The following is a 19,472-nucleotide window of genomic DNA, read 5'->3' as shown; positions in this document are numbered from 1 at the left end:
GTTGAATTTTCAACATCAGAAGTAGACAGAGCAGAGATCACATCCCATAATGCAATTCACAACCGAAAATAAAAAGAAAACACTTGTGAATCACTAAATATGGAAACATTTAGAAAATTTTAGTATAAAACTAAACTAAACAGCACTGGAGCTGGTTCATGGACTAGTTTAGGGCTCACCGCCGGTTGCTGCAGGTGGATCGGTGCCTTCTGGGTTGTTTGGAGTAGGTTGATTAGTGTCGGTGGGTTGGGTAGCTTCAGAACCCTCCGCAGATTCACTGGTTTGCTCTTGATTTGCTGGTTTCTTGCTGGGCTCTGCTTTACTGGGAGCTGCACTGCTCTTCTTATTCTTGATCAGTATTTTCCCCATCAGCTCAGACGGACTCGGGATCGGCTGACCCGGCTTCAGCTGTAAACAAACATGTGAACTCAAAACTTGAACTTTTTTCTTTTTCAACTAGTTCCCAAATGCTGTTGAACAGATTCAGGAATTTTTCACAGTATTTCCTATAATATTTTTTTCTTATTTGTTTTATTTCAGCTAAAATAAAAGCATTTTTTATATTTTAAAGCCATTTTAATGTTTATTATTAGCCCCCCTAAGCTTTATTTGTTTTGAAAGTCTACAGAACAAACCATCGTTATACAATGACTTGCCTAATTACTCTACCTTTACCCTAATTAACCTAGTTAAGCCTTTAAATATCACTTTAAAATGAATACTAGTATCTTGAAGAATATCTAGTCTAATATTATTTACTGTCATCATAGCAAAGAGAAAATAAGCCAGTTATTAGAAATGAGTTATTAAAACTATTATGTTTAGAAATGTATTATTTGTTGAATTTAAATGGTCCTGTATTGTGATGGTCCTTCAGTGTTTGGACATTCAGCAGCGAAATTTAAACCACACTGAACTGAACTAAACTGAACTACTCTGAAATCTGGACTTTACTAGAACTTCTATGTTAAGCGGCTTTAACACAATCCACATTGTAACAGCACTATATAAATAAACATGAATTTAATTGAATTGAAAAATATATGTCTTTTTTATATTGATTGATTGATTGATTGATTGATTGATTGATTGATTTATTTATTTATTTGCATTTATTTATTTCTTATAGCATTAATGATTTCATTCATTCATTATAGTATATAGTATTCATTCATTATAGTATTTGTTCAGTTATTTATATACTTGTTTATTTGTTCATTTATTTATTTATGTATATATTTTTTATTATAGTATTAGTTATTAAATAGTTATGTCATTAATGTATTTATTTATTTATTTGCATTTTTTATTATAGTTTTAATGATTTCATTCATTTATTATAGTATTTATTTATTTATTTATTTATTTATTATAGTATTAATTCATTCATTCATGTATTTATTTATTTGTGTATTTTATTTATTTGTTTATGTACTTATTTATGCATTTATTTATTTATTAATCAAAAATTCAGTTTAGTCTCTTCATTCATTCTTTCATTTATTGTAGTATTCATTAATTTTATTAATTCGTTCATTTATGTATTTTTTTATTTATTACAGTATTAATTAAATAATAGTGTAATTAATGTATTTATTTATTTGTTTGTTTGTTTATGTATTTATTTATGCATTTATTTATTTATTAATCAAAAATTCAGTTTAGTCTCTTCGTTCCTTCATTCAGTCATTCATTCATATATTATAGTATTCATTCATTCATTCATTAATTATTCATTCGTTAATTAATTTATTTATTCATTTATGTATTTATTTATTTATTTTAGTATTAATTAATTATTTAATTCATGTATTTATTTATTTATTCATTTATGTATTTATTCATACATTTATAAATTTATCAATAAAAAATTCAGTTTAGACTCTTAAAGCATTCATTCATTCATTCAATCATTCATTCATTATAGTTTTAATTGATTAATTAATTTATTCATTCATTTATGTATTAATTTATGTATTTATTTATTATAGTATTTATTTATTTATTTATTTATTTATTAATTCATCCATTCATGTAGCATGTATATATTTTTTCCATGAATACAAACAAAATTGACAAAAGCCTTTGAAAAATAATATATTGGTGGAGCATATGTCAGTTTTTAATATAAATATTTATATTATATTTATATTTATATAAGCATATAAATGAGCTCAATGACTGCACAATAAAAGTTAAATGGTAATAAATCAGAGTTCTCACAGGGTATTTGTCCAGTAGGTCGATGAGCAGAGCGTCTCCAAAAATGGTCCTGCAATAATTGGCCATCTTCTCCTGCTGTTTCACACTGAAACACACAAATAAAAAACCTTTATATCCATCAGAAACACAAACACAAAGAAAATAAGCTGTAAATGTCTTACGAATCCACGTGGTTCTCGAAGGAAAGCACAACCGGATACTTGGAGGTTTTGAAGGCGCTTTCAGCAATGGCTTCAATCACGTCCTGCAGGAAAAATACAATTACATTTCACTGTTTACAATTAATTGAGTCTTTAATCGCACTGAATGTAGCATATGTCAAATCTTCAGCTTAAGACAAAATGATTAGCTCTTCTGTGAAATATGTAATCTTGGCAACACTTTACAATAAGGTTCATTAGTTAATGCATTTACTAACATAAACTTATCATGAACAACACCTGTACAGCATTTATTAATCATAATTGAACATACTAATGCATTATTAACATCCAAATCCATGCTTGTTCACATTAGTTAACGCACCGTAAGTTAACATGAACTAACAATGAACAACTGTATTTTCATTACGTTAACTAACATGAAGAAATACTGTAGTAAATGTATTGTTCATTGTTTGTTCATGTTAGTAAATGCATTAATTAACATTAACTAATGAACCTTATTGTAAAGTGTGACCGTAATCTTTCAGTCATTTATTCACTGTAAAACCCGATAAGTTAACTCAAACTGTTTGAGGAAACCGATTGGAGCAAATCATTTAAGTTTTGAAAGTAGTGTATGTATGTATGTATATATATATATATATATATATATATATATATATATATATATATATATATATATATATATATATATATATATATTTTTTTTATATATATATATATATATATATATATATATATATATATATATATATATATATTTTTTTTTTTTTTTATATATATATATATATATATATATATATATATATATATATATATATATATATATAAAAAAATATATATATATATATATATAAAAAAAATTATTGAGTCATATCCAGTTGAAGTCAGAATTATTAGCCCCCCTTAGAATTTTTTTTCTTTTTTAAGTATTTTCCAAATGATGTTTAACAGAGCACGGAAATGTTCACAGTATGTCTGATAATAGTTTTTCTTCTGGAGAAAGTCTTATTTGTTTTATTTCGGCTAGAATAAAAGCAATTTTAAGCCATAAAGCCATTTTAAGGTCAATATTATTAGCCCCTTTAAGCAATTTTTTTTCGACAGTCAACAGAACAAACCACTGTTATACAATAACATGCCAAATTACCCTAATCTGCCTAGTTAACCTAATTAACCTAGTTAAGCCTTTAAACATCACTTTAAGCTGTATAGAAGTGTCTTGAAGAATATCTAGTCTAATATTATTTACTGTCATCATGGCAAAGGTAAAATAAATCAGTTATTAGAAATGAGAAAACTATTATAATTAGAAATGGGTTGATAAAATCTTCTCTCCGATACACAGAAATTAGAGAAAAAAATAAACAGAGGGGCTAATGATTCTGACTTTAACTGTACACATATTATATTTGTGTTAATATTGTTATAGAATATTAGTAAATTTTAAATTCAGTTATCAAGCCAGTATGAGTTCAGTTAATAGAATGAATTGAGTCCAAACAACTATATACTTTACCTACTCAAATAGTTTGGTTCTGCTTCTAGCATTAGAGTAACACATTTATATGTATTCATTTATAACTCATTTGGTTTGAGTTCTGCTTGATATAATTAATTTATAAGTTACAAGTTAAGCTGACTTATTTTATTTAGTGATTTTCACTGTTAGGTTTTACAGTGTTCATGTTCCTTTGGCTCAGTCTCTATTTCAGCAGTCGCCACAGCGGAATGAACCGCCAACTAGTCCAGCATATGTTTTACACAGCGAATGCCCTTCAAGCTGCAACCCATTACTGAGAAACACACATACACTCTCACATTCACACACTACGGCCAATTTAGTTCATCAATTCCACTATAGCTCATGTGTTTGGACTTGTGGGGGAATGAACCAGCGATATTCTTACTGTGAGGCCACAGTGCTAACCACTGAGCCACCCCAAATAAGGCAAGGCAAGTTTAATTATAAAGCATATTTCATACGCAATGGTAAATGTAAGTGATTTACATAAACAAGAGGATTAAAAGAATAATAATATGAAGAAGGAATCACACAAAATGTATAAAAATAAAAACAACAAAGAATTAAAATGATTAAAAACATGTAAAAATGTATGTAAAAGGTTTGAAAATAGAAAAAATACAGACAAAAATAGTGTGATCTGTCGAATTTGAGTTCAAATACTAACAAAAATAGCAGAAGACCTAAAAATACATTACTTTAGTCAATTTCACCAGTGCATTTTAGGTCCAGTCCAATATAACAGACTGATTTTCTTTTCTTCCGTATTTATATCTCTGACTATCTGATATAAATCTGCTGTCGAACCTTGAAGAGGATCTCGGTGGTCATGGTGAAGCCGTGTGTGATGATGGGCTCTTCATCTGGAGGTTTGCCCTTCCAGCAGTCCAGCTCCAGACAGCGGCAGCCGGCCAGCAGACACTGCCTGTACATCTCAGGAGACGAGACGCCCGTCAGCTGCCCGGCTGCAAACACACACACACACAGACATGCACACAAACATGAACACGCACACACATGCATAGGCACACACACACATACACACTCTAAATTACATCACATCCAGGGATCCCACTCTCAGCCAAATGTCAAATTCTCAGCCTGTCACTGACTACAAAGCTGAATTTTCATGGCCTTTAATGAACGGCAATAAAAGATGTAGTTGTGCTTTGCATATTCAAATATATTCAAATAGTTTGAGCTTGAATATCAATTTCTATGAATTTAATATCCATTATTAGAGCAGTGATGAATAATTTACCTTAGATTGTGAAACGTTTCAGAAGACATTTCTTTATAAAAAATTAAGCAACACCGCTGAAAACACTGATGTTATAATGAGATGTATAGGAGAAGAGCTGTGTTACCGGTCAGATAGGTGTTGTGTGAGGACTTGATGAAGTAATGGGACAGTGTTTGGGTCATATCGTGACTCTGGGCCAGTTTGTCCAGCTTCACCACTGATGTTTCAGAGCCCATCAGATAAAACATCAACCCTTCTGGAGAAATCTGACCTGCAGAGACATACAGTAGCACACAATGCATCTTCATCTTTAGAAGCTCAGCTAAAATTACTGAACAAGTGTCACACCTATGTGGAATTTGCATTTAAAAGACATTACAGCTGTTATTTATTTATTTTGAAATAAATGCTGTTTTAATATTTTCAACATTTTATCTTCTTTTTTTACTTGCTAAATTACTTTTATTTCAGTATCACTAATTCTATTCTAATTATTGCAACACTGAATTCTAATAAATACAACACTGAAAATAACTTTTATATCAATGTTAGGATAAAGTTTTTTAATATATAAAACCTCACCATGTAATGTGAAATATATTATAAAAGTAAAAGGTTTGTAAATGTAACAAAAAGTGGAATAAACAATTAAAAAAAGAAACACAAACCTCAAATATTAAAATAAAATGACCACACACACACACACACACATATATATATATATATATATACACCATGTATACACATACTCTCTCTCTCTCTCTCACTCACTCTCTCTCTCTCTCTCTCTCTCTCTATATATATATATATATATATATATATATATATATGTATATATATATATATATATATATATATATATATATATATATATATATATATATATATATATATATATATATGTATATATATATATATATATATATATATATATATATATATATATATATATATATATATATATATATATATATATACAATATATATATACATATACATACAGTTGAAGTCAGAATTATTCGCCCCCCTTTGATTTTTTTCTTCTTTTTTTAATATTTCCCAAATTATGTTTATCAGAGCAAGGAAATTTTCACAGTATGTCTGATAATATTTTTTCTTCTGGAGAAAGTCTTATTTGCTTTATTTCGGCTAGAATAAAAGCAGTTTTTAATTTTTTAAAACACATTTTAAGGTCAATATTATTAGCCCCTTTATGCTGTATATTTTTTTCAATAGTCTACAGAACAAACCATCGTTAAACAATAACTTGTCTAATTACCCTAACCTGCCTAGTTAACCTATTTAACCTAGTTAGGCCTTTAAATGTCACTTTAAGCTGTATAGAAGTGTCTTGAAGAATATCTAGTCTAATAGTATTTACTGTCATCATGACAAAGAGAAAATAAATCAATTAGAAATGAGTTATTAAAACTATTATGATTAGAAATGTGTTGAGAAAATCTTCTCTCCGTTAAACAGAAATTATGGAAAAAAATAAATAAATAAAATAAATAAATAAATAAAAGTAAGAATTATTAATAATTCTAATAATTAATATTAATAATGCTAATAAATATGACTTCAACTGTATATACCCACCGGCCACTTTATTAGGTACGTAGGAAATTTATTGTTTAACTGCTCATAAACGCAAATTTCTAATCAGCCAATCACATGGCATATATATTTAAATTTAATACTTAAATTAATATAAATTAATAATATATAACATATAATAATAATAATAAAGGGGCGATGCGGTGGCGCAGTAGGTATGTGTGTGAATGGGAGTGTATGGGTGTTTCCCAGTGATGGGTTGCGGCTGGAAGTGCATCCGAAGCGCAAAAAAACATATGCTGTATAAGTTGGCGGTTCATTCCGCTGTGGCAACCCCAGATTAATAAAGGGGCTAAGACGAAAAGAAAATGAATGAATGAATAATACTTAAAATGTATGATATACAATAGATTAGTACGTATATTATAGTATAAAAATATAGTAAATATTTTAAATAGTGAAATATAATAATAATATAACTAAATATTATACATAGTAAAAATATTTTAGTGTGAATACTGCGTCTGAATGGTGTTTGTGTGCACACTCACTGCGGCTGGCATTGGAGGAGCTCGGCTCGTATTTCTCGATCAGATTCTTCACCTGTTCGGGCCTCATGGGAGGAAACAGCTCCTCGTTTAGACGAGAGTCTCGTTGCTTTTCATTCAGGAACTTTGCAAACATCTCCTTCGTCATGAAACCCTTTCCCTTCGTGCTACAAAATAACATGATTAAATATTGACTAATTGGGCTGTCCTGTGTAATTAAAATAACATTTTTAGAGGTTAGTATCAGTATGTTAGTCATTAAGGATATATATAATCTAGAGTACTCTCCAAAGCAGTGTCAAAATTCACATTTAGAAGATATAAACCTGATATAATCTTCAAAAGCTTGTAGTTTGTCACTTCCGCCTGAATGGATCAACAATTTTTTTGACATCACCTCATACTTCAGTTTCTCATCAAATCTTCTGACTAATCAAATGCCATCTAGTGTCTGACATGCCCCGCCTCCTTCAAGACACTTCTCCCATTCCCTTCAAGAACACTGAGTTGTGTCGTGCTGTGGTGTTTTTTCTATTTACATAATGGATTTTGTAGGGAAATAACTGGATGCACTAGCGAGGAAATGTAACAGAAATCATGCACAGAATGAGCCGGATTCACTAAAGCCCCCTGAGGGGATGTCAATGTAGGAGGAAGTAGTCAGCAGTTTTTATATATATGCAGAGAATGATAATATTTTACATTTAAATTCTTTACATCTTAATATTTACAGATGCTTGTGTTGCTGCTGTGCATCCCTGTGTGTGTGTGTATGATGTGTTTTGGACCTGTCTATCACTAAACATGCAACAAAAAAAAACCCTGCCCTTCTCTTTAGAGTAGATTTTAGTTGGCTAATGGCATGGTCTATTTAAATTTACCTTTCAAGAGTTCACACTGAGCTGATGATTGATTATAAAGCTTGTTTGGCATGCTGTCACGGGAGAGAGCTCTGAGCTCATAAGATCCTCGAGCCCGGGGCTCCCTCCCGTTTGCAAGGCGAGAGGGGAGTTTGAGCTCAGGTAGATCTCGAGAACTCCACTGCTGTAGTAGCTAATGAACAGATAGTGATTGCTCTTAAGATATAACTACTTACTAGGAGTATGTCTATGGTGCCGATTTGGATTAGTCCAACTTAAGTTACATGTTTTTGGACGGTGGAAGGAAATCGGGGGACCCGGGGAAAACCCACGCAAGCACACGGAGAACGTGTAAACTTCGCACAGAAATGTCTACTGGTTTGGTAATGACCAGAATCAGTGACGTTCTTGCTGTGAGGGAACACTGCTAACCACTGGGCCACCGTGCCACCCACCTAGAAAAGGAGGAGGAGTAGGGGTGGAAGGGGGGATTCTTCAAAATGAAGATGGCTGTTATATGGAACTGAGGGTATTTATAGCAGCTTAGGAATCGTCTGATTGGTGAATTATAAATTGAATAATGCAGGGCCGGCTGCAAGCAATCCTAAGCACGTGATCCTCTCGAAATTACTTTATAAATAAACTTCACAAAAATAGAAACAGCTGCGGACTGGTACCGGTCCTTTGATCAATTGGTACTGGACCACAGAAGAAATCATTAATTATTTTCGTTTTATTCATTATCTGAGTCTCAATGATCATTTATTTTGAAAAATGACCGTATTCCCTCGGTTACATCTCAGACATTTGAGTGCCAAAATTTAACCCACAAACTAGCAAAATCATCTTTGGAAAGTTTCTTTGCTTGAAGGAAAAGGCCCAGTGAAGGACCCGCAAACTGCCAAGGAATGGATCCGCAACCCGTTTGTCAACAAATCAGGTGAACCCAAGATCAACTTCTGAAGATCACGAGAACGGCCGCCGTTAACATATCGCATCTTTATCAGACGCAAGTTCATTATTTCCAATGGGCGTACACGGTTTGGGAGCGTACTTACTTGCTTATTCCAGTCGCACTGGGTTGAAAACATGACAACTCTGATGAAAATCCTCTTTTGTAGGCTGTTTGGACGGAGCTGTGTGTAGGTATAGTGTGTCCACAGTCATTTTGGGGTGATAGAAACACAATTAAGTCTCTTTTTTTTATTTCCTGTCATTAAAATAGGATCCAAATCCTTCCAATTTTATAGGCCGACTGCAACTTGAAGTAAGACTGCGGTTTCCCCACACACTGAATTGATTGACAGCTGCGTATTAACACGTCTTCGTAGTAGCGCGTATAATCATATTAACAGACAGGATGAGCGGAAAGCAACCAGGATTTAAAAGATCTGTTCAGCTCTCTGTGATCATCAATCATCATCAAATGTAATCAAGAATGAGTTTTACAAGTTTAAAGCGTGTTGAAAACAGTGCATGTTAATGAATTACAGCAATTTTACTGTCTTCATCAGCACAGCCGCATGTTAGTACAATTATAAAAGAAGATGCTTCAATCCCAGTTTGTGGATGTTAAATCAGGTTTATTCTGTACATTAACATAACGGATATCCATACAGCAGTGGAGATTACCTAGTGGTGGGTTGTTATCAGCATTAACGTGCTGCGTTAACCCAAGACGATTATCACGAGAAAAAAAAAAACAAACAAACAAAAAACGCTGTTAATCTATTCTCAAAGTTGGGTTGGGATCTTTCACCTTGATATTTTAGCACAGGTGTACACCTGGCTGATGAGCAGTCTGACAAAAACGTGCCCTTCCGAATCAAATCAGCAGGATGCCCTTCTGGATCTTCACCTAACTACTGACTACGCTTACATGAACATTTGTAATCTAGATATTTGCCTTAATAGACAATAATATAATTAAGGTGTTTACTTGAAGTGCTTTCATGTAGGAGTTTCCTGTAATTCTGGGTGACTTTAACTGCAGTTCGGCAGTTTCACTTTCACTCATGAACATTTCATTCATGCCCCTGTGACAAACTGGGGTATTAGATGCAAATAAGGACTGGTGAGAGTGTTATGGAATTTAATAACGCACGCCAAAAAACTTCTGCATTTCGCGATGTATGTGTGTGGTCCTTACTGACAGCCGTGTGTGCGCGCACTCTGTGTGTGTGTGTGTGTGTGTGTGTGTGTGTGTGTGTGTGTGTGTGTGTGTGAAATTTGTAACAAGTTCGATGAGTGTGTGACTCATCGAAAGGTTTGAATTAACACCACAACAAATACATCAAATAATCATTGGGAAAGTTCTTTTTGTAGTATTTCTAACAGACCTAACAGTCTAACACTGTGCTGTTTATCTGAGGCAGAGATTGAGGCACACTCTCAATAAGCACGTGGGAACAGTGGGCGGGGAGAACCAGCTCATTTACATTAAAGACACGGGCCACAAAAACAGCTACATTGTGTTCAAAGCAGAAAATTCCAATATTCAGAAAGGTATAATCAATAATCTGATGGGTGTTTTGAGCTGAAAATGTACAGACACATTCTGAAGACACAAAAGACTTCTCTTAAATCTGGAAAAAGGGGTAAAATAGGTGCTCTTTAACTTTTAGGAATGCAAGAACTGACAGATCAGCTTCATATATACACATTTCGGTAGACTAATTACTTCAGAAAAACACAGAGCACCCAAACACTGCGGTGTTTCTCATTTTCTCCATAAATAAAACTTGTATCAGAGTGACAGCAATGTTTTGTCAGCTTGTCATCCTCTGAGAAAACGATTGATAGCAATCTACATACATCACACCTCCCTGGTATAATTGTCAAGCGTTGACCTTTCTGCAATGATAAAAAGGTTGGGGACCACTGCCTTAACACACCTTCTTTACAGACCAGCATGTCCATAGGCCGCAGAAATGGGTGAAAATGTATTTGCCATTAGGTAAGGAAATTTTTGCAGTTTTGGATCCTTGCTTAAATTACATGATGTAATTTTGACCACTAGAGGGCATGTGTTCACAACAAAAAAAGTCAAATTTTGATGACGGAGCGTGGAATCATGGGAATTGTGGTCTTCATCATCCTACAGGACATCTGCAGAAATCATGTTGCTAAAGGAGCTAAAGTATTCAAGACTTATTATCAATAATAAACTAAAACACACACATAAAAAAATGCTGGGTTCCACACAATCAATTTGTGTAGAGACAACATGAAGGAATTAAGTTTTAAGCTCATTCGTTTCTACAAATTGAAGTGTATTGAACATAAAACAATTAAGTTGTCCCAACAAAATCTCAAGAATTGTGTTGTTTCAGCTATAGCATGTTAAATAAGTAGTCTGAACAAGCAACAAAAAATAATTTTTGAGTGTATATTAAAGCCTCACTGCTGTTTTCTATAAAACCAAATAATTGAAAATGGAGTGTGTGTGACGTCATTAGCATGAACACACAGCACATGCTCCGCCTCACTAGTTAAAATTGCTTATTTCTATGGATTTTAACATTTCTGTGAAACATTTGAAATAATGCAAGCACATACATCAGCAGTATAATATATATATATATATATATATATATATATATATATATATATATATATATATATATATATATATATATATATACATATATATATACAGATACAGGGTGGGCCATTTATATGGATACACCTTAATAAAATGGAGTGGTTGGTGGTATTAACGTCTTGTTTGTGGCACATTAGTATATGTAAGAGGGATCATGAAAGAATAAAGTTACGTTAAAACCAAGCACACCATTGTTTTTCTTGTGAAATTCCCAATAAGTTTGATGTGTCACATGACCCTCTTCCTATTGAAAAAACAAAAGTTGGATCCAAGATGGCCGACTTCAAAATTGCCAACACCCATCTTGAAAGTTTGCCCCCTCTCATATTCTAATGTGCCACAAACAGGACGTTATCATCACCAACCATTCCTATTTTATTAAGGTGTATCCATTTAAATGGCCCACCCTATATATATACATATAAGACACTGTTCTTGTGGTTTTTGGATATTTTAATAAGTCAAAAAAGTGATGAATTGCAATTTTAAGAACACACACTCAGATTATCACCAGAAGGTGGAGTTTTGTATGTTTTTTACTCACAAAGACGTGAAGATATCATTGATTTCAGGTCTGGGACAGAGATTCATTATGAAGGTCTTGAACGCTGCTTCAGTGAAGACATCAGTCTTAATGGTGTCAAACTAGCAACACACAACAAAGGATGGTTAAACACTCATAAACTGTAATTTATGTACGTTTTCCATATTTTGTGATTCATGTTTATTTCTTTGTTTGTTTATTTATGATTTTGAATCCTATTATGGGAGCTTGATCATTCTTCCAACAACTTTTGATGTTAAAGAGCCTTTTGTTGTGATGTTTAATAGTTTGCAGTGATATATTGTCTGGGTTGGTGTTGTAAATTATGGTACAACCACCTTGTAATAAACTGCCAGTACATTTTCTGTTATTTTACAGACTTATGTCTCTCTCTCTATATTATTTCTTATACATTATGTTATTTTAAACTACTAAAATGTCAATAAAAGTCACTTTGTTAAACTGTAGAGTTGAATTTTCAACATCAGATGTGGACAGAGCAGAGATCAACATAATGCAGTTCACATAACTGTTAATTAATGAATATTTTTTACAGCGCAGACACACTCATAATCAAATATAACACACACACACCTTTCCCCTTGGGAGATTTGCAGCAGCCAGAGCAGCATCCACTCGCTTCTTGTCTGCAGGAAACATCTTAAAAATACTGAGAAGAAAAACTAAGATCATTATGAGCAGATCTCACGTTCTGTAATAATTAAAGCATATTTTAATCAGAAACTAACGTCCTGTTAAAAGGTATTTTTGTGAACGATTTTGTCTTTACTGTTCACCAAAGCTACATTTATTATTCATTCATTCATTTTCCTTCGGCTAGTCCCTTTACTCATCAGGGGTCGTCACAGCGGAATGTACCACCAACTATTCCTGCATAGGTTTTACGCAACATATGCCCTTCCAGCTGCAACCCAGTACTGGGAAACACTGATACACATTCATTCACACACACACTCATACACTACGGCCAATTTAGTTCATCAATTCCTCTATATCGCATGTGTTTGGACTGTGGGGGAAACCGGAGCACCCGGAGGAAACATGTAAACTCCACACAGAAATACCAACTGACCTAGCTGGGATTCGAACCAGCGACTCTCTTGCTGTGAGGTCACAGTGCTAACCACTGAGCCACCGTGTGCTGCATTTATTCAATCAGTAATAAAGTAAAAAATAATAAAATGGGTGGTTTTTATGCAAAACAGCTTTAATCTTTTTAAATATATTAGAAGGCAAAATTATTAAATATTTTCAAAATGATGTTTAACAGAGCGAAAACATTTTTCACCGTATTTCTATTATATTTTCTTCTGAAAAAGTCTTATTTCTTTTAGTCTGTCTGGAATAAAAAATATAATTTCTTTAAAATAGTAAAAACTACAAAGTTCAATATTAATATCCTGTTTAAGACTTTTTTCTTCGTTTGTCTACAGAACAAACCCCTGTTATACTATGACTTGCTATACACTAACTTTACCCTAATTAATCTAGTTTAGCCTTTAAATGTCACTTTAAGCTGAATACTAGTATCTTGGAAAATATCGAGTCATAATATTATGTGCTGTCATCACGACAAAGAAAAAAGAAATCAGTTATTAAAACAACTATGTTTACAAATGTGCTGAAAAATAATCACTTCACAGGAGGGAAAAATTCTATTTCACAGGAGGGCGAATAATTTTGCTCAACTGTATTTAAAAAGATAACGTTGTATTTAATACAATAAATGGCATTTAGCATTATTATACCAGTCTTTAATCAATCAATATTATACATTTGCAAAAGGCATCCATTTTTAGATGTAACTTGAATTATCTTTTTATCATTGGTTAAAATGTCTTTACTGGCATTTTTATTCAATTTAAAGGACTGATAACCCTGTCTCAAATTACTGATAGCCCCACCCTAGAGAACTGATAGCTCAGCCCTAAAGGATTGATAGCCTCGCCCTTAAGGACTGATAGCCCTACTCTCTAAAAGACTGATAGCCCTACTCTCTAAAAGACTGATAGCAATACTCTCTAAAAGACTGATAGTCCTACTCTCTAAAAGACCGATAGCCCTACTCTCTAAAAGACTGATAGCCCAACTCTCTAAAAGACTGATAGCCCTACTCTCTAAAAGACTGATAGCCCTACTCTCTAAAAGACTGATAGCCCTACTCTCTAAAAGACTGATATCCCTACACTCTAAAAGACTGATAGCCCTACTCTCTAAAAGACTGATAGCCCTACTCTCTAAAAGACCGATAGCCCTACTCTCTAAAAGACCGATAGCCCTACTCTCTAAAAGACTGATAGCCCTACTCTCTAAAAGACTGATAGCCCTACTCTCTAAAAGACTGATAGCCCTACTCTCTAAAAGACTGATAGCCCTACTCTCTAAAAGACTGATAGCCCTACTCTCTAAAAGACTGATAGCCCTACTCTCTAAAAGACTGATAGCCCTACTCTCTAAAAGACTGATAGCCCTACTCTCTAAAAGACCGATAGCCCTACTCTCTAAAAGACTGATAGCCCTACTCTCTAAAAGACTGATATCCCTACTCTCTAAAAGACTGATAGCCCTATTCTCTAAAAGACTGATAGCCCTACTCTCTAAAAGACTGATAGCCCTACTCTCTAAAAGACCGATAGCCCTACTCTCTAAAAGACCGATAGCCCTACTCTCTAAAAGACTGATAGCCCTACTCTCTAAAAGACTGATAGCCCTACTCTCTAAAAGACTGATAGCCCTACTCTCTAAAAGACTGATAGCCCTACTCTCTAAAAGACCGATAGCCCTACTCTCTAAAAGACCGATAGCCCTACTCTCTAAAAGACCGATAGCCCTACTCTCTAAAAGACTGATAGCCCTACTCTCTAAAAGACCGATAGCCCTACTCTCTAAAAGACTGATAGCCCTACTCTCTAAAAGACTGATAGCCCTACTCTCTAAAAGACCGATAGCCCTACTCTCTAAAAGACTGATAGCCCTACTCTCTAAAAGACTGATATCCCTACTCTCTAAAAGACTGATAGCCCAACTCTCTAAAAGACTGATAGCCCTACTCTCTAAAAGACTGATAGCCCAACTCTCTAAAAGACCAATAGCCCTACTCTCTAAAAGACCGATAGCCCTACTCTCTAAAAGACTGATAGCCCTACTCTCTAAAAGACTGATAGCCCTACTCTCTAAAAGACCAATAGCCCTACTCTCTAAAAGACCGATAGCCCTACTCTCTAAAAGACTGATAGCCCTACTCTCTAAAAGACCGATAGCCCTACTCTCTAAAAGACTGATAGCCCTACTCTCTAAAAGACCAATAGCCCTACTCTCTAAAAGACCGATAGCCCTACTCTCTAAAAGACTGATAGCCCTACTCTCTAAAAGACTGATAGCCCTACTCTCTAAAAGACTGATAGCCCTACTCTCTAAAAGACCAATAGCCCTACTCTCTAAAAGACCGATAGCCCTACTCTCTAAAAGACTGATAGCCCTACTCTCTAAAAGACCAATAGCCCTACTCTCTAAAAGACCGATAGCCCTACTCTCTAAAAGACTGATAGCCCTACTCTCTAAAAGACCAATAGCCCTACTCTCTAAAAGACCGATAGCCCTACTCTCTAAAAGACTGATAGCCCTACTCTCTAAAAGACCGATAGCCCTACTCTCTAAAAGACTGATAGCCCTACTCTCTAAAAGACCAATAGCCCTACTCTCTAAAAGACTGATAGCCCTACTCTCTAAAAGACCGATAGCTCTACTCTCTAAAAGACTGATAGCTCTACTCTTTAAAAGACTGATAGCCCTACTCTCTAAAAGACCAATAGCCCTACTCTCTAAAAGACCGATAGCCCTACTCTCTAAAAGACTGATAGCTCTACTCTTTAAAAGACTGATAGCCCTACTCTCTAAAAGACCAATAGCCCTACTCTCTAAAAGACCGATAGCCCAACTCTTTAAAAGACTGATAGCCCTACTCTCTAAAAGACTGATAGCCCTACTCTCTAAAAGACTGATAGTCCTACTCTTTAAAAGACTGATAGTCCTACTCTTTAAAAGACTGATAGTCCTACTCTCTAAAAGACTGATAGTCCTACTCTTTAAAAGACTGATAGTCCTACTCTTTAAAAGACTGATAGTCCTACTCTCTAAAAGACTGATAGTCCTACTCTTTAAAAGACTGATAGTCCTACTCTCTAAAAGACTGATAGTCCTACTCTTTAAAAGACTGATAGTCCTACTCTTTAAAAGACTGATAGCCCTACTCTCTAAAAGACTGATAGCCCAACTCTCTAAAAGACTGATAGCCATACTCTCTAAAAGACTGATAGCCCTACTCTCTAAAAGACTGATAGCCCTACTCTCTAAAAGACTGATAGCCATACTCTTTAAAAGACTGATAGCCCTACTCTCTAAAAGACTGATAGCCCTACTCTCTAAAAGACTGATAGCCCTACTCTCTAAAAGACTGATAGCCCTACTCTCTAAAAGACTGATAGACCTACTCTCTAAAAGACTGATAGTCCTACTCTTTAAAAGACTGATAGCCCTACTCTCTAAAAGACTGATAGTCCTACTCTCTAAAAGACTGATAGTCCTACTCTTTAAAAGACTGATAGTCCTACTCTTTAAAAGACTGATAGTCCTACTCTCTAAAAGACTGATAGTCCTACTCTTTAAAAGACTGATAGTCCTACTCTTTAAAAGACTGATAGCCCTACTCTCTAAAAGACTGATAGCCCAACTCTCTAAAAGACTGATAGCCATACTCTCTAAAAGACTGATAGCCCTACTCTCTAAAAGACTGATAGCCCTACTCTCTAAAAGACTGATAGCCATACTCTTTAAAAGACCGATAGCCCTACTCTCTAAAAGACTGATAGCCCTACTCTCTAAAAGACTGATAGCCATACTCTTTAAAAGACTGATAGCCCTACTCTCTAAAAGACTGATAGCCCTACTCTCTAAAAGACTGATAGCCATACTCTTTAAAAGACTGATAGCTCCACCCTTAAGGATAGATAGAGGCCTTAAAAAACAGATAGCCCCGCACTAAAGGACTGATAGCTTCGCCCTAAATGAATAATAGACCAGCCCGAAATGAATGACAGTCTGTTCTAAAGGAATAATAGCCCTGCTCGAAATTACCGATAGGCCCAGCCTAAATGACTGATAGACCCTGCATAAAGGATTGCTAACCTCGCCTTAAAGGACTGATAACTCCACCCTAAAGGACTGATAACCCTGCCCTAAATGAACAATAGCCCAGCCCTAAACTACTGATAGCCCCGCCCTAAAGGAATGATAGCCTCATATGTAAGGACTGATAGCCCCTCCCTGAATGACTGATAATCCCACCCTACATGACTGCTAGCACCACCCTAAAGAACTGATAGCCCAGCCCTAAATGACTGACAGCCATAGAAAACTGATAGTTTTGCCCTATTGGACTGAAAGCCCCTCCCTAAAGGAAGTCCATGTGACCAGAAGTGAAGAAAAGTTGTTTGGAGGGGGACGTCGATTTCCTGCTAAGAATCTCACTTCTTAACAGGGATTTTTCCATCTTTGTTGGTCTGCAGTGTGAGTCGAACATACCTGTAGGAAACACAGAGTCAAGACATTCGTCAGTAATCAGGTGTGTATTGTAAAAATAAAGCAGTATTAGTCTGGATGCTCACACTTTGTCCAGGTAGAGCTGTCTGCAGGAGTTTGCTCTCAGTGTGTTGTACGCTATAGCCAGAATATCATCAGCCCACATCTGTCGCACAGACAAACCACACATACAACACTGACTTTAGCTTATTTTATTAACATACACATGAAATCAAACTAACCGTATTGATTTAGTTAGCTCCCATTGCTAGTTTTGTGGAGAACAAGTAATCTGTGCATGTCATTTAAGAGATAAAACAACATTTGCTCCTGTAATCTAATATTGAAATCTGTTTGTTTTCAGTAAAATTCTCAGATTAGGTCTGTCTGAGGTACTGGGCGTGGCTAACATACTTAACCACGCCCCTCCAGCTATCAGTTCTGACATTAATCAGAAATGGTGAGGAGGAGGAGTCTGTTAGACTGTAATAACTCTCCCCTTTTCCCCTTCTTTCTGAATGAAATGACTACTTTACTACATCCAATCAGCTCGCAGTAGAAAAAACAAGCCACGCCCACTGTTTTCTCATTTAATATTCCATTTCTGTAGGAACTCAATACGAAGAAGAAGAAAAAATGGTCGCAGGTTCTGGTTCATGTGGACTTTAATATTAAAGTCATTCCTTTATATAAATATAAGACACTCATATTCACTCTCATTGTTCAGGCTAATAATAATTTTCAACTTCATAGAGCACAATTAAACGCATCTACTGCTGACCAATGTGCTGTGGAAAGTAGATAAACGGTAATCAAATGAAGATGAGATCTGGTCAGAAATATCAGTGTTAATAGTGGCCCTGCATTACTGATGAACCCAGGCTGTTTATGTGCTTGAGCTGTGATTATAGAGTGATCCAGCAGGGGGCGCATGATAAAGCTCACACTGATCTCTGCACTGCAGCTGAGTACAGGCAGGAGATGAAAACCTCAAGCTCATGAAGCATATTTACAAACCACAGGAGCAGCGGCTGCTTTCAGTGAAGGATTAGAGATATTAAATGTGGAGGATACATACAACACTGCAGAACTGTGTCTGTCTAGCTACTGTATCCATCCATCTATCTATCTATCTATCTATCTATCTATCTATCTATCTATCTATCTATCTATCTATCTATCTATCTATCTATCTATCTATCTATCTATCTATCATCCAGAAAGTATTGATAGCGCTTCACTTTTTCCACATTTTTTATGTTACAGCCTTATTCCAAAATAGATTAAATTCATTTATTTCCTCAACATTCTACACACAATCCCCCATAATGACAATGTGAAAAAAGAGTTTTTGAAATTGTTGTAAATTTATTAAAAATAAAAAGCTGATAAATCACATGTACATCAGTATTCTCAGCCTTTGCTAAATACTTTGTTGATGCTCCTTTGGCAGTGATTACAGCATCAAGTCTTTTTAATATGATGCCACAAGCTTGGCACACCTGTCTTTGGGAATTTTTGCCCATTCCTCTTTGCAGTACCTCTCAACCTCTATCAGGTTGGATGGGAAGTGACGGTGTGCAGCCATTTTCAGATCTCTCCATAG

General features: G+C 34.7%; 1 protein-coding gene across 1 annotated transcript in view; it reads right to left on the bottom strand.

Annotated features, from left to right (window-relative positions):
• plcb2 (phospholipase C, beta 2) overlaps positions 1–19,472 on the bottom strand; it is an 81,784-nt gene that overhangs the window by 49,659 nt on the left and 12,653 nt on the right. The window contains 10 exon segments of the mRNA XM_056476413.1: positions 165–408; positions 2,224–2,308; positions 2,385–2,467; positions 4,720–4,877; positions 5,280–5,426; positions 7,264–7,420; positions 12,265–12,369; positions 12,863–12,938; positions 17,816–17,869; positions 17,953–18,032. Of these exon segments, the coding sequence (XP_056332388.1) occupies positions 165–408; positions 2,224–2,308; positions 2,385–2,467; positions 4,720–4,877; positions 5,280–5,426; positions 7,264–7,420; positions 12,265–12,369; positions 12,863–12,938; positions 17,816–17,869; positions 17,953–18,032 (1,189 nt within the window).

Source organism: Danio aesculapii, chromosome 17 (genome assembly GCF_903798145.1).
Source record: "Danio aesculapii chromosome 17, fDanAes4.1, whole genome shotgun sequence".
NCBI lineage: Eukaryota > Metazoa > Chordata > Actinopteri > Cypriniformes > Danionidae > Danio > Danio aesculapii.
Note: the sequence above shows the minus strand (reverse complement) of the source record. Positions and strands in the feature narration are given on the sequence as shown.